At 42.8% G+C, this 13,611-nt stretch overlaps 1 protein-coding gene across 4 annotated transcripts in view; it reads left to right on the forward strand.

Annotated features, from left to right (window-relative positions):
- Positions 1–610: 610 nt before the first annotated feature.
- The window catches only part of chrdl2 (chordin-like 2), a 61,887-nt gene continuing 48,886 nt past the window's right edge, over positions 611–13,611 (forward strand). Inside the window, exons 1-5 of one of the 4 annotated variants that reach the window (XM_041194799.1) lie at positions 611–837; positions 989–1,250; positions 2,595–2,737; positions 4,608–4,720; positions 5,725–5,821. In XM_041194799.1, the coding sequence (XP_041050733.1) occupies positions 2,632–2,737; positions 4,608–4,720; positions 5,725–5,821 (316 nt within the window). In that variant the 5' untranslated portion in view covers positions 611–837; positions 989–1,250; positions 2,595–2,631. Of the gene's footprint in view, positions 838–889; positions 1,251–1,370; positions 1,406–2,172; positions 2,197–2,594; positions 2,738–4,607; positions 4,721–5,724; positions 5,822–13,611 lie in introns of those variants that run through there. The other 3 variants (XM_041194798.1, XM_041194801.1, XM_041194800.1) reach the window with 3 other exon arrangements.

A 13,611-nucleotide genomic window follows, 5' to 3' on the forward strand; every position in this document is an offset into this window, starting at 1 on the left:
GAAACTGCGAATTGTGCATACAGTGGGTTACGTGCGGAGGGCATATCCAGGGAGTTACTAATTGCAGTCTGTCCCGGGTACTGTTAGTTAAAGCTCCAAAAACCCAACCTGCATCTGTTCTCTTTGTCCTCTCAGCAAAAATCCTAATTATTTGATTAAAATATGTTTTTATTGCATTTTTTTTATTGAAAACTTAGATTTTGTTGGCATCTGATCATTAATTTCATTACCAGCTTCTTTAGTGGAAGACGAGCTCCATAACTTGCATTCCGCTGAATGCATGATTTTGTTCTCCAGGGTTCTATTGTGCTAATTTAGCGTTCTGACTGTAAGTATTGAGTTGCAGCAAGTTTGCCAAACGAGAGGAAGTTTGTGTTTTCACGGTTTGTGATGCGCCCTCACTCCGCTGAGAGTCTCCAGCGTTCGTCCAGGCGTCTTTTTTCAGGCGGACTTATGTTGGCTGTATGAAATCTTGCCATCAGATCACATGAGTGAAAGGGGGCTTGACATGGGTGGTGGGTGGGTGGGGGGAGGGGGGAGCTGGTGGGAGATTAAAAATCACCATCCGTTCCCCAATGATTGATCCGCCCCAACTGGTTGCCTTCTGACTGCGCTTTGCAGAGAGTGTGTGGACAGAGCTGAATCCCGGACAAGACTTGTGAAAGGGGCAGCAGCCCAGTGAGGGTCGCTGCTGAGTTACTGTTACCTGCTGCAGCTCACTGGAGCTCGGCCACCTGAGGGATTTCAGAAACGCTAAAGTTACATTTGGGAGAAAAAAAATGAAAGTGTGAACATCAAACACTGAGGCAGTGTCTCCTCATCAGGCTATCAGAGAGGGTTGGTCATATGAGGTTCATTGTCTAACTCCAGCACTCTGCTGCCCAGAAACACACACTCTCTCTCTTTCACACACACACACACACACACACAGTCCGAATTGAACTTCTCATCACAAGGTGCTTATGTTGTTTTCTCTTTTTGTTTTAAGGGGTGGATTTTGAAAAAAAAAACAATCGCTCATCTACCAAAGTCGGATTTGAACACGCCAACTGATTATTTGATCGGAACTTAGCCTCCGTGCTCCGGGGTTGTTCCTCACACTTGAGCACGTTTGAAAAGCTGAAGGATTTCATCATAAATCACCGAGAGCGCATCGTATTAACCCGCTCGGGATCCTAGCCGGGCTCCAGTGCAGTTAGGGGGACCGCATATTAATATTCATCCAAATCCTGCGGCCTTAACCGATCCTGGTAAGTCATCCCTTATTGTCAATGAGACGAGATGTGGCCGATTTAAGATCGCATTCTCTTTCCTTGGCTGTTAGCGCTGTTAACAGATCCACTCGGACGGAACCGATGTCATGTGTGAACTCTTCTGGTATGGTCAGGATTGAAGCCGCGAGTAGGTAAAGAGATAGAAGATTAAACTATTCAGTGGCCAATATTGTGATTCGGTTATTTTGTGACATTAATGTAAAATTCTACATTGCATTTGAGAACTATTCATGACATGTACCTTTCTATATATATATATATATATAAAGCACGGATGACAAGCATTTTACCAGTATGTCGCTTGCAGGTTTTAATATTCAGAAACTAGAATAAGAGCCGGTTATCTCAGACCTTGGTCAGCTTTCGCCAGCGACACACCAAGAAAATACTGGATGCCATCTCCGGTAACTCAGGCTAAGTTACAACACACCAGGAGCAAAAGGTCCTCAATCGTTCACCGAAAGGTCGGTGAGATAGGCTTCAGGACTAAAATACTGTTCTGGTCAGCCAGGCGAATCTGTACTTTCCCGCCCATGTCAGGTCGAGCGGAGGTGGAAATCGCTGTAATTTAGGTACTTGGAATGTGATATCACACCCGAAAAAGATAAATACAGGACTGTAGCAAATCAATTGTGCGCATAAGTTTTGAAAAACACAATGTGTTTTGATTTCAAACACAATTAACGTCAATTGATCCCGAAAGTCCTGTCTGAATATTATCTGGACAGTTGAACAGGGAACGTGTATACGGGTATGAAAATGATTCCCTGTCTCCCTTTAGTTTAGGTGGGATTATAGATCAACGCAGTAAGTCAGGAAAGTAATTTTGGGGAAATTACATAAATTCGTTATTTCAGGGCGCAACTGGACTGACAATTGAAGTGTGGAACACACGGACTGAACGGAGTCTATTCTGAGAGAGGTGCGATGCATTCGAGACTGTGAGGAATATTGGGATCTGCAGTGATGTTTTAAAAAGTCCAGTAAATGTATAAAGCCAACGTGTTAATATATCTTTAAACTTAAGAATCCAGGACGATATGCGTAATAGCCTTAAATATGCCATGCGTGCATTTAAGTCACTGTTCCAGCGATGAATGTGCGGCAGGATGTGTGTGGAATGTGTTTAAAAATACGCAGTGATTTATTTTGGAATGAAACTAACGCGTGTCTGTGGGATTTGTTGCGCAGCTTGGGTGTATCTCTTCCCCGACCAAATAAAAAAAAAGGGGGGCAGGAAGGGGCTGCACCTCAAGTTTTAACTCAGTGACGTTTCCTTTTCGTCCAAAGCACAGATACCCCGTTTGTATTTTTTTCCAGAGTATCTCTGTTGAACTTTCCCTAGTCGCGTGGAAGGATGAGAGCGATCTGGAGATTGGCGAGCAGAGAGGAACTTGGCCTCGTCCTTTACTGCGCTGTCATGTTCCTCAAGGTGGAGGCGGGCAAATCTGAGCAGAGCAGACGTAAGTCCGGATGAATACCGTTTGCGCTGGTTCTTTCACACTTTCCGCTGGGTGGCCAAGAAGCTCTTCACTCCAACATCAACAAAAGATGCAAGAGATACAGGCGTGTCCCCAAAGCAGGGTTCATGTCCGCACAGAGCTCACCCCCGAACTGCAAATAAGTTATTTGTTGTTTCAAAGATTACCTCCTGTTACTGTTTCATTCCGTCCTGAGACTGCACGGCGGCTGCAGGAGCCGGGGAGCCGGCTCCCAGTTGCTATGGCAGGATGGACACGGAGAAACCAAAGCTCATCACATTCTTCACCCTGGAGTGAGTCCATGGTCATGCTTCGTCTTAATTTTAGCCCCAAGTGCGAGCCCACCCGCTGTCCCCAAACCAACCCGGACCCCGCAATAAGACAATCCACTCTGCTGGGCCCAATCTCCAGGCAGTGCTCTCAGCCTTACCCGCTACCACACTGCAGGGCTAACGGGTTTCACTCGGGAACAGGTAGAAAGCTAACGGCTCGACCATTCCCATCTCAATCTACAAAGAATCCACCCCAATGGCCCGACAGAGAATTATCGCTTGTACGTGTCATAACTAACCCTTGACACACTAACCTTATGCCAAAGTGTAGGGCGATGTGTGCCTGAGAATCCCGGTTTGGGTCATCTTCATTGATGTTACGGTGAATGTACCACTTCGCCCTGTTCTAACTCACAGCAAAAAATGCAAAGTTACTGCTTCTGCTCCTGGGAGCCCAATCTCAAAGGACGGGTTCGGTTTCTAACTGGAACTAAGGCCCCAGCTCGAAATAATCCTACTTCTGCTTAAATTCGCACTCAATGTTAAATAGTCCCGCAGTTTCCCATAACCCTGGTCCGAAACCTCAATGAAGCGCTCCTTTCTACTGGTCCTAACCATGTATCTGATCCTAATCCGAAATAATGCTGCAATTTCTGCCAACTCGGATCATAATCCGAAATAACGGCTGCAGTTGCTACCCACTAAATCCCCAATCGCAGGTTTTTATGCGAACCCTAAACCTAAAGCAAACTATGTCAGTGATCCTTTGCAAGAATGACTGACGTTTGACGCCCAAGATGACTTGAGTTTTGAGTCAGGGGCTTGATTGAAATGTTCTCTTCTTTTCTAACAACAATTAAAACAGAATATAAACATGGAAGGGCGCGGGATTTGACATCTAGAGCACACTCTGTTTAGTCGCATACTTGTCTCGGGACGATGTTTTAACTGTACCAGTTTTGTGAGTTTGCCGGTGTGTGTCAAGCAGAATGACGGTATTCAGTGACACGAGTAAAACACTGAGGCTGCTGCAGCTGTCGGTGTTCAGGTAGTGTCTAGGTGTGCTGCTAAACCGATGCGCACTCTGTCAATAAACCGCAACCATGATTTGCTGACTGCTTTTGCCTGGCGAGTGAGTTGAGTGCATGTAAGCCTGTCTGCTTGTGGGTGTTTTGAGTATGTTTACTTGTTAGCTTAAAAAACCTCATTTTATTTAAAGGGTTATTCGGGGCAAAAGTTATTTTAACATTGTTCAATACCTCGGGAAACCGGGCGGGAAATGGAAGCGCCTGCCTGGGCATTGCGGAATGTTGTGAGTTGATGGTGCTGTCCATTGCTTCATTACACCTGACTGATGATGATCTCCCACATTTTACACTCAACAGTGCCTGACAATGTATGGTCAGATAGACTAGATCCGGCTCTGGGAATATCCCAGGTTGGTTTCTGTGCCTCTTCAAGGTCCTTGTGATTCTGTTCAGTGTTAATGAAATGTAGCCATCATCAGGTCGGTGTTTAAGTCGGTGTTTAACATGAAACAAGGCGTTGACTTGCCGGTTGTTACATTTCCCCCCAAACAGAATCCGACACATTTTGCGTGTTCCAAGATAAGAAGTACCGGATGGGAGAGAAATGGCACCCTTACCTGGAGCCCTATGGATTCGTCTATTGTATAAACTGTCTTTGCTCGGAGGTACATCGCCATCATCCTTTTCTTCTCTAGAACCGAAGGGTCTGGGAAGCTGGGAGGGGGTGGGGAGCCGTCAAAGGTAGCAAATAAATAACAAGTCAAGTTGAGAAAGTACCGGGTGGAGTGCTCAGACACTGCGATATGTGCAGCCAAACAGAAATAGCTCGAAGCCCAGTCACATTAGAAACCCCAGCCGTGTGGACTTTACAAGCTTGGCGATAGTTTAACCTTAGCCTCCTAACAGCTTGCAAATGCTATGTTATAAGTATAAAGGGTTTCCCCCTTTTCGTAGGCAAGCTGTGTTTACCAGTAAAATGATGTGGAGATGCAGCTTGAGCTAATCCTGGTAAAATCACTTTTAAAATGTAGTTTCCGGAGCCCAGACTTCCCTAATCCGAACCCTAACCCTCACCCCTTGATTGTGGTCGCTTTTGACGAAGTAAGAATTGATGAGACCAAGTGTCCAGACCACTTGAAAGTAACCCCCGGCATGTGCTGAGTCCGATTGTGTAAGTAGAGAGGTGCAGAGGAGCGTTCAGGCTCAGGGGTTTGAAACTTAATTCGCGAGCGCGCATCAGGAGCGCACCCGTACAACTGGGACGAACTTCACTTTGACAAAGGTTTTTTTAACAGATCACAACAGCAAAAGCGAATAAGTCGGAGATGAAAACATTAAAAGACAACGAGGCGAGTTGACAAACTAATAGTCAACTAATTCTGGAGGCTGCACACGAGACAGCTTCGTCTTTTAGATATGTTAGACGTTTATATGGCTTTTATGTTAAATTTTATGCATTAAGGTAATATTGCAGCAAAATAATGTTCTTAATGTGTGTTCTAAATGACTCCGGATGAACGCACCCTAAGCACATTTGTCACCCGTGACCCTTTAACTGGGAATCCTGGATGAGGTTGAATTGTAGATAACCCAATTCAAAGGCGCGTGAGCTTTTTTTTACGGTGCAGTCTCTGAATGTTAATGACTAACACGGGGTTTATGTTTCCAGAATGGGCACGTGGCCTGCAATCGAGTGAAATGTCCGAGTATCCACTGTTCCAGCCCTGTGACACTCCCACAGCAGTGTTGCCCTCACTGCTCACCAGGTAATAATAAGGACCCAATTCCCCTCTTTTCTTCCAGTCAGGGTTTATGCGATAGTGCGCGGAAGGGAGAAGCGGTTTGGAGTCCGATCCCCTGTTCGGTTTCATTTATATGGACCGGACGTTTGTGCGAGTTTATCAGTAATTTCTAGAAGATTGGCAGGAAACACTGCCTTTTAAAAACCTGCTGTACGCATCGATGTTTAGGACAATAGGATTAAGCTGTCATGTGAAGCAGTTTGCGGTGTGCTTCGATGTGAAAAATGGCAGTCTCCATCTTGGCCAATCCATGGCGCCAACACCCTCATCTCCAGATTCAGAATTTACATTACAAGTTTTGACTGATGAAAAAGTGTGTGGATACATTCTCCCACCACTTAGAATGTGCACGTATCCATTGAACAGCCCAGAAACTTAACACTTCGGATGGAAAGGTTCTCCTTTACTTTGTCACCAATTAGACAAGGTCAGTCTTCAGTATAATTCTAACCTGCAGCCTGCAAATTGGAACAGGTAGGGGCTAGTCCATATAGGTAGATGTAGTATAACTGTAACCTAATTACTAAATATACACACACATTTTATGGGGTACTTTTCCATTGTTGTAAAACTGCTGAAAATGATGGTTGACCGTGAAGTTTATCATACTTTAAGTGAAGATCTAATATTGTCACCTGAGCTTTACTGTCATAACTTTAACAAAAGACCCAGTTCATAGAGTTTTGTACCTTTAAGTATCCAGCCACAGGAGATATGATCATGCACAGACTGGACATTATTTTAGCAAATGTAGAAAGTACTGCCTACTATAGTATCACATTCATTAGGACTGTGGGAGGCCTGTTAAGGAATCAATACTTCATTTTGACTCACAATTATAGAGATCAGTATATTAAATAGCCACTATCAGAAGAATCACCATAGTCATAAGCAAATCATCTCTTTGCAAAATTCACATTCAGTTCTCTCCCAGTTGCAAGTAATAAGGAGAAATAAGATAATATTGACTGATGAGCCCAGATATATTTGGGTGAAAATCATTGCTGACAGCTCATTATTCTTTTGGAACAATATGTTTGAAGTGAGACCTGAATTATCTGTGCTAAGAGCTCTTTTACAATTATTTTAGTTAATCCATCAGGAGACATGCATTACATATGCACAGTGCACTGGACTCCAAGCACACAGCTTGGCACAAACAAACAGTAACACATGTACAGATAGATGCATATAAAAAGACACACATTTTAAAGGGTATAACTGGTGGATGTTGGCCTTTCGCCTCGATAGTCAGGATTCGAACTTAGCAGAATGACGGGATGAAAGTTGGTTCTGTATATTGTTTCACAGGCCCTACATTCAATGGGATTGGACAGTATCATTTTACCAGGTATGGGTCTGCAGCATAAAATCACCTCAGAATTCAGAAATCATGAACATTGGGTCAGGCGTTTTTCTGTGAAACTAATGATGTAGCGAACAGTACTCATTTTTACTTTTATATAAATTGGACAGCAATTTCTGGCAAGTGCACCTGGGAAGTTAGACGTGAAAATGCAGAAGTTGCTGTCTGAGATCAGCTCCTCCATAAGTTGTGCAAAAACAGCATCTCACTGCCAGGCTCACTATTCCAATGTATTAAACAACATGAAGTTACAGCATTGGCCTTGTAAATATGGATTAAACTCACCATGAAAAGATATGGTGGTAGAATCCAAAGTAAGTACCCTTTAACAGCATGTTAAGTTTTAATTAAACAACCTCTCGGACACTGATTGGAAACTTTACAAATGTGAAGTCTCATTGCTTGAGCTTTTAATTAATTAAAAACATCCATTTCTCTTATCTCTCTTGCTTAATACATTCTTTCTTTCCCTCCCTTGATTTCATTTTCTGTGCCTAATTTGATATTGAATTCACCATTCTAGCTTATATCTCCTGATTCTGACTCTGCGCTGTTCATTCAGTCTGGGGGAATATATATAAGCAAAACACTGGGCAATATTTTCCCCCTGTTGGGGGGGATGTGCAGGAGCGCGTGTGGGCGGGCAGGTTCCCGATCGGCGCCCCTGTTGGGGCGGGCACACTGCCATTTTATGTGGGTAGGCCAGTTAAGGCTCACCCAGCCTGACATCCGCTCGGAAGCACTGTGTGCTCCCTGTGTGGACAGGGGGGGATTCCCTGAGCTGGGAGTGCACTCTTTCGCGCAGCAGGATAGAGTGCATGGATCTCCCTGAGGTAAAGTGCCACCTCAGGGAGATCGCTGGAAGTTTCAAAAATTTTTAAAAATGTGAAAAAAAAATTCCTGGCATGTCCACTCATGTGTCACTGTCACATGAGCTGGGACATGTCAATTTCTCTTATTTCAACATTTTGTAAACATTTAAAATCCCTCATGAAACCTCATCTCGCCCGTGGATGTTTCATGTTTTTTTCAGAAGCCTGCCTGGGCTCCCGGCATGCCCGCCAACTTTAAGGTTGAACGGGTAGGTCCATTGATTACCTCAATTGCTTTATTAATGGCCTTAAGTGGCCTTTGACAGGTCGGCGGGCCCACAGCTGACTCGGCTCCGTGCGCCGACCTGAAAATGTAAATGACGTGCATTTTATGCATCAGTGAGCAGCACAACCCTCCCCCCCCTCCCGGCTTGCTGACAGGAAGATGCAGCCCTTTGGTTCTGGAAATGTGAAATAAAGACAGAAAAATGCTGGAATCATTCAGCAGGTCTGACAGCATTCGCAGAGAGGGAAACAGAGTTAACATTTCAGGTGGACGATCTTTCTGCATCAGCTTAGTGCAAAAATTTTTCTGAAGTATGGGGCAATTTGGTGGGCAGAAAGGTTCCCAAACATTTTTAAAAGTGCACAGGCTTGTGGATATTGTGGGCACCAGTGTACCTGGTCCATTACATATCACATCAAAAATCTGACAACTATACAAGACCTTTCTGCAACTTTACAGATGATTAAATGTTTTAGGAAGTGTTAAATACACTTTTCATATTTCATAGTTTATGAAAGAGCCTCAATAGTATATTATAACATGGGGTTTTCCATGCAATTTTCCTATTAGAGTAGCCATATCTGTGTGTTTCATGCCAGCGATTAAAGCACAGCAGACTGAGAAAATTAACACTGCCCAGAAGAAAAATATGTAAAATCAATCCTAAATGTGATGACATAAATGCGAGTGCAAGCTGGATGGACTGAATTTCCCCTGCTTATACCTAGGATCTTATATTCAAGCAGTTTTGAAAAATAGTCATTATTAACTTTGCAGTTTCAAGAATTTATGTTGCTTCCAAAGCTTTCTGGCCCAGTTTTGATAGCAGCTGATGACGTATCAAATGTCTTAAGGGGAATTGAAGGGCTCGACTGGGTTGGAACCTTGATTCTTGTGCTGACACAAAAATTAATCTCCTGTTCTCCATGTACAATTTAAATTAATAACCTTTCTCCACATGAAGAAATATAGTGACCCAATAGATGTTTGCAGATGACACCATGAAGTCAAGCTTTATGGTTCCTTTGGAGACAACAGAATGGTGCTAAGATGGAGGTAACATAATTGAAAGCTTTTGCTGCATTGTTGTAGACTTTTCAAATTAATTTCACATCCTGGCTAGGCTTGAGTACATACTCAGACATGCTGTTACAACATATATTACTTTTATCTTTGATGCAGAAGGTTGCTAATTATTGAATCGATTTTGAAGATTTTACATTGTAGTTAAATCACAAGGTACAGTAGCAGTGCACCCAAGCTGTAACCTCAGAAAACATCCACAACTGTAACATACCATACCAACCAGCCTTGTAGCTTTTGTGAGCCATATGGTGACAATTAGCATCAATTTAAAGAGTGATTTGTGGTGTAGGCCATTATAGATATTAGATAGTCAAGGCTTTCATGGTTTCTGTAGAGTGACGATTGCAAAATGTAATAATACCCAATTACTTTGTGTTGTTTAAGATAAAAATACTTCTGAATCATTAAGTACAATGATTAATAATGTATTAATTAGACATATAAACCGTATAGACAAAAGTGGCAGCATGTTTTGTAAGATTGCTACATATAGATAAAAATTAAATAGTTTTGGAATATCCTTCATCTAAAGAGGGAAAATTACTTGAAAACAATCTGGGTGTAGTAGGCTAGCATTATTAGTACAATACTAAATCAAAACATAGCATCTTATGAAATTGAATCAGTAAAATAAATAAATGCCTAACTAATTCAGAGGAAGAGAACGTGCTAGTTTAGCCTAGACATGAATGTGGTTACGCACTATCATGGTAAAATTGCACATGGGCAGGGCGCAAGAGGCAGAATCTCCTTTGCTGACTGCTATACAACATGCGTGATATTCAGTTCTAAGCATATGGGATGATTTCGTTTATTGGGTGAGGTGGAGAATACAAAAGCAGGGAAGTAATGATGGAACTGTTTAAAACACTGGTTAGGCCACAGCTGGAATTTTGTGTACAGTTCTGGTCACCACTTTATAGGAAGGAGATAATTGTTCTGGAGAGAGTACAGAGGAGATTTACATGAATGTTGCCAGGGTGTGAAAATTGCAGCAGTGAGGAAAGATTGGATAGGCTAGGGTTGTTAGAGCATAGGAGACTGAGGGGTGACCTAATTGAGGTGTACAAAATTATGAGGGGCCCAGATAAAGTAGACAGGAAAAACCTGTTTCCCCTAGCTGAGGGGTCAGTTACCAGGGGTTATGGATTTAAGGTGATTGGTAGAAGGGTTAAATGGGACATGAGGAAAAACTTGTTCACCCAGAGGGTGGTGGGGATCTGGAATTCACTGTTGAGGCTGAAACGTTCAACTCATTTAAAAGGTACCTAGATATGCACTTGAAGTGCTGTAACCTGAAAGGCTACAGACCAGGTGCTGGAAAGTGGGATTGAAACTGAGCAGCTAGTTTCTTTTTTCTCTTTTTATGACCAGGGCAGACACAATAGGCTGAATGGCTTCTTTCTGTGCTGTAACTTTTCCATGGTTCCACCAGTCTGCAATGGTTTGTAAGGGGCAATACGTGGTGTTGCAATGAATTAGGAATCCTATCCTAATTCAGAATCACTGAGTAAGGCAGTATCATCAGGGAGGAGCTACAGCTAGGATGGAAGTCAAGGAGGAAGAATATCTTTGTGAAGAGGGGTTAGAGTGGAAAAAGACTTCTCTGAAGGAGAAAACTGCCTCTTTGGAGGGGATAGGAGTTTGGGGAGAAAAAAAGTCCATGTGGGAACTGCAAGTAGACAACCCACATTGCAAGGCATATCTATTGCAGTACAAATGTCCAGTACCCACGATGGGTGTAGAATGCAGTGTGCAGAGGTGGCATTTCCTGGGACTGAACCTCTGTCCCTTTAATCGAGCTGCGACCAATGTCCTCACATGAAGATTAACCAGTGCTGTGGAGGAGGGTTTCAGGTCATTTAGTAGGGGGATGAGCAAAAGAGGAAACAATTTAGAGGAGAAACAAGGTGTACAGAGGACTAAGAAAGACAAATCATGCTAAGACAAATAAGAATTCAGAAATAGGAGGGTTCAGATGGGGCAAATGTATGTAGTCAAAGATGGATTCATGGGGTTACAGTTTCAGGATAAGGGGACCATCATTTAGGATTGAGATGAGGAGAAATGCCTTCACTCAAAGGGTTGTACGTTTGTAATTCTCTATCCCAGAGGGCTGTGGATACTCCATCACTAAATATAGTTATGGCTGGGGAACAGGCAGGAGAGTGGAGTTGATTCCAAGATCATATTGAATGGTGGAGCAGGCTCAATGAGCCATATGTTCTTCTCCTACTCATATTTCTTGTGTTTTGTAATTTTGTTTTTGGATTTGGAGTACATGGGCTGGATTTAACATTCCCCTGCTGTTGGATTTGAAGGGCAAGGGCCATGTTAAATACAGGAGGCAGCCTGCTGCTGCTTACCTGCCGCTCCTGTCCCCACTGCAATTATACCAGCGCTGGGTGTGGTGTCAGGTGACCTGCTGGCTAGTGGTCCAATTGAGACCTTTAAGTGGGCAATTAATGCACTTAACTGGTGGCAGAAAAGGCCCATGCCAAGCGACCAGCCTGGCTAGTTTCTCTGTGTGGGCTGGTGATGGGCAGGGGGAGTTTCCTTCCTTAACCAGCCCCCTGGGCTTATTGGAAGGTCCCCAAGTTGTAACACCTCCCCTCCAGGTTGCCCACCCATGGCCTCTCAATCCTGGGCTTCATAAGTAGAGACACAGAGTACAAAAGGAAGCTTTGATAAATCTTCATAAAACACTGGCTCAACCTCAACTGGAGTTTTTTTTAATCTAATTCTGGGCACTGCTCTTCAGGAAGGATGTGAATGCCCTTTAGAAAGGATGCAGAAATATTTATGAGAATGGTTTCAGGAGATGAGGGACTTCAGTTACGTGGTTAGACAGCAGGAGCTGAGGTGTTTCCCTTAGTGAAGAGAAGGTAGAGAAGAGATTTGATAGAGGCATTCAAAATCATGAGGAGTCTAGACAATGAAGATAGAGATAAACTGTTCTTACTGTTGGAAAGGTTGAGAACCAGAGGCCACTGATTTAAGGTGATTGGCAAAAAAACCAACGGCTGCATGATGAAAATTTTATTGATGCAGCAAGTGAATAGGATCCGGAATGCCCATCTAATATCAATACTATCTCCTCCCTTACTGCTTCATTGGCAGCACCTCTTCTCTGGTGAAGGCAGATGCAAGGTACTAACTTAATATGCAGAAAAAATGTGGAGGTAGATGCAATCGGCCTTTCGAAAGAAAATTAGATAAGCACTTTAAGGGGAAATAACTTGCAGGGCTTCGTGGAGAGGCAAGGGAGTGGAACTAGCTGAGCTGTACTTACAGAGGGCAAGCATGGTCTAGATGAGCTAAAAGGCCTCCTTTTGTGTTGTAACATTCTAAGATTCTAAGAGGGAGAAGATTTCCTGAAGTGTGTATTAGATGTATTCCCAATCCCATGAGGAAAGAAACAGCGCTGGATCTAATTATGGGAAATGAAGTGGGGCAAATGGGGCATGTTTCAATAGGCGACTATTTAGGGAACGATAATCACAATATCATCAGATTTTGAATACTTATGGAAGAGAACAGAGAATAATCAAATGTAAAAATATTTAACTGGAGAGGGATAATTACAGTGAATTAAAATGAGATCTAGTCCAGGTAGATTTGAATCAAACGTTGGTATGTAAAATAGTAACTGAACAATGGGAGGCCTTCAAAAAGGAGATAGTTCAGGTACAGAAATAAAATACTGCAGACGCTGGAAATCTGTAATTAAAAACATAAAATGCTGGAAATACTTATCAGGTGGAGAGAGAAATAGAGTTACTGTTTCAGGTTGAAGATGACCCTTCATCAGAATAGTTCTGCTTTTACTTTAGTTCTTGTACAGATTAGGCAAAAACCTACAAGTGGAGAAAGAATGACATCCAAATCTGGAGCTCCATGGATGGTTAAAGATATAGAGAATAACATGAAACAAAAAAGGTTTATGACAAATGTGAGGCTGCTAGAAAGTAGATAGCAAGTAGAGAACCAAGCTGAATAAAAAAAGTACAGAGTAGATCAAAAAAGTGTTATAAGAACGGCAGAGAGTATAAGAATAGATCAGCAGTAATATAACAGGGAATCCAAATGTCTTTTATATACATATAATTAGTAAAAGGATAATCAATGAATGGGCCAATTAGGAGCCAAAAAGGAGATGATCTTGTGGAGTCAGGGGACATGGCTGAGATACTAAATGAACTTT

This window comes from Carcharodon carcharias, chromosome 9 (genome assembly GCF_017639515.1).
Source record: "Carcharodon carcharias isolate sCarCar2 chromosome 9, sCarCar2.pri, whole genome shotgun sequence".
NCBI classification, from domain to species: Eukaryota; Metazoa; Chordata; class Chondrichthyes; order Lamniformes; family Lamnidae; genus Carcharodon; species Carcharodon carcharias.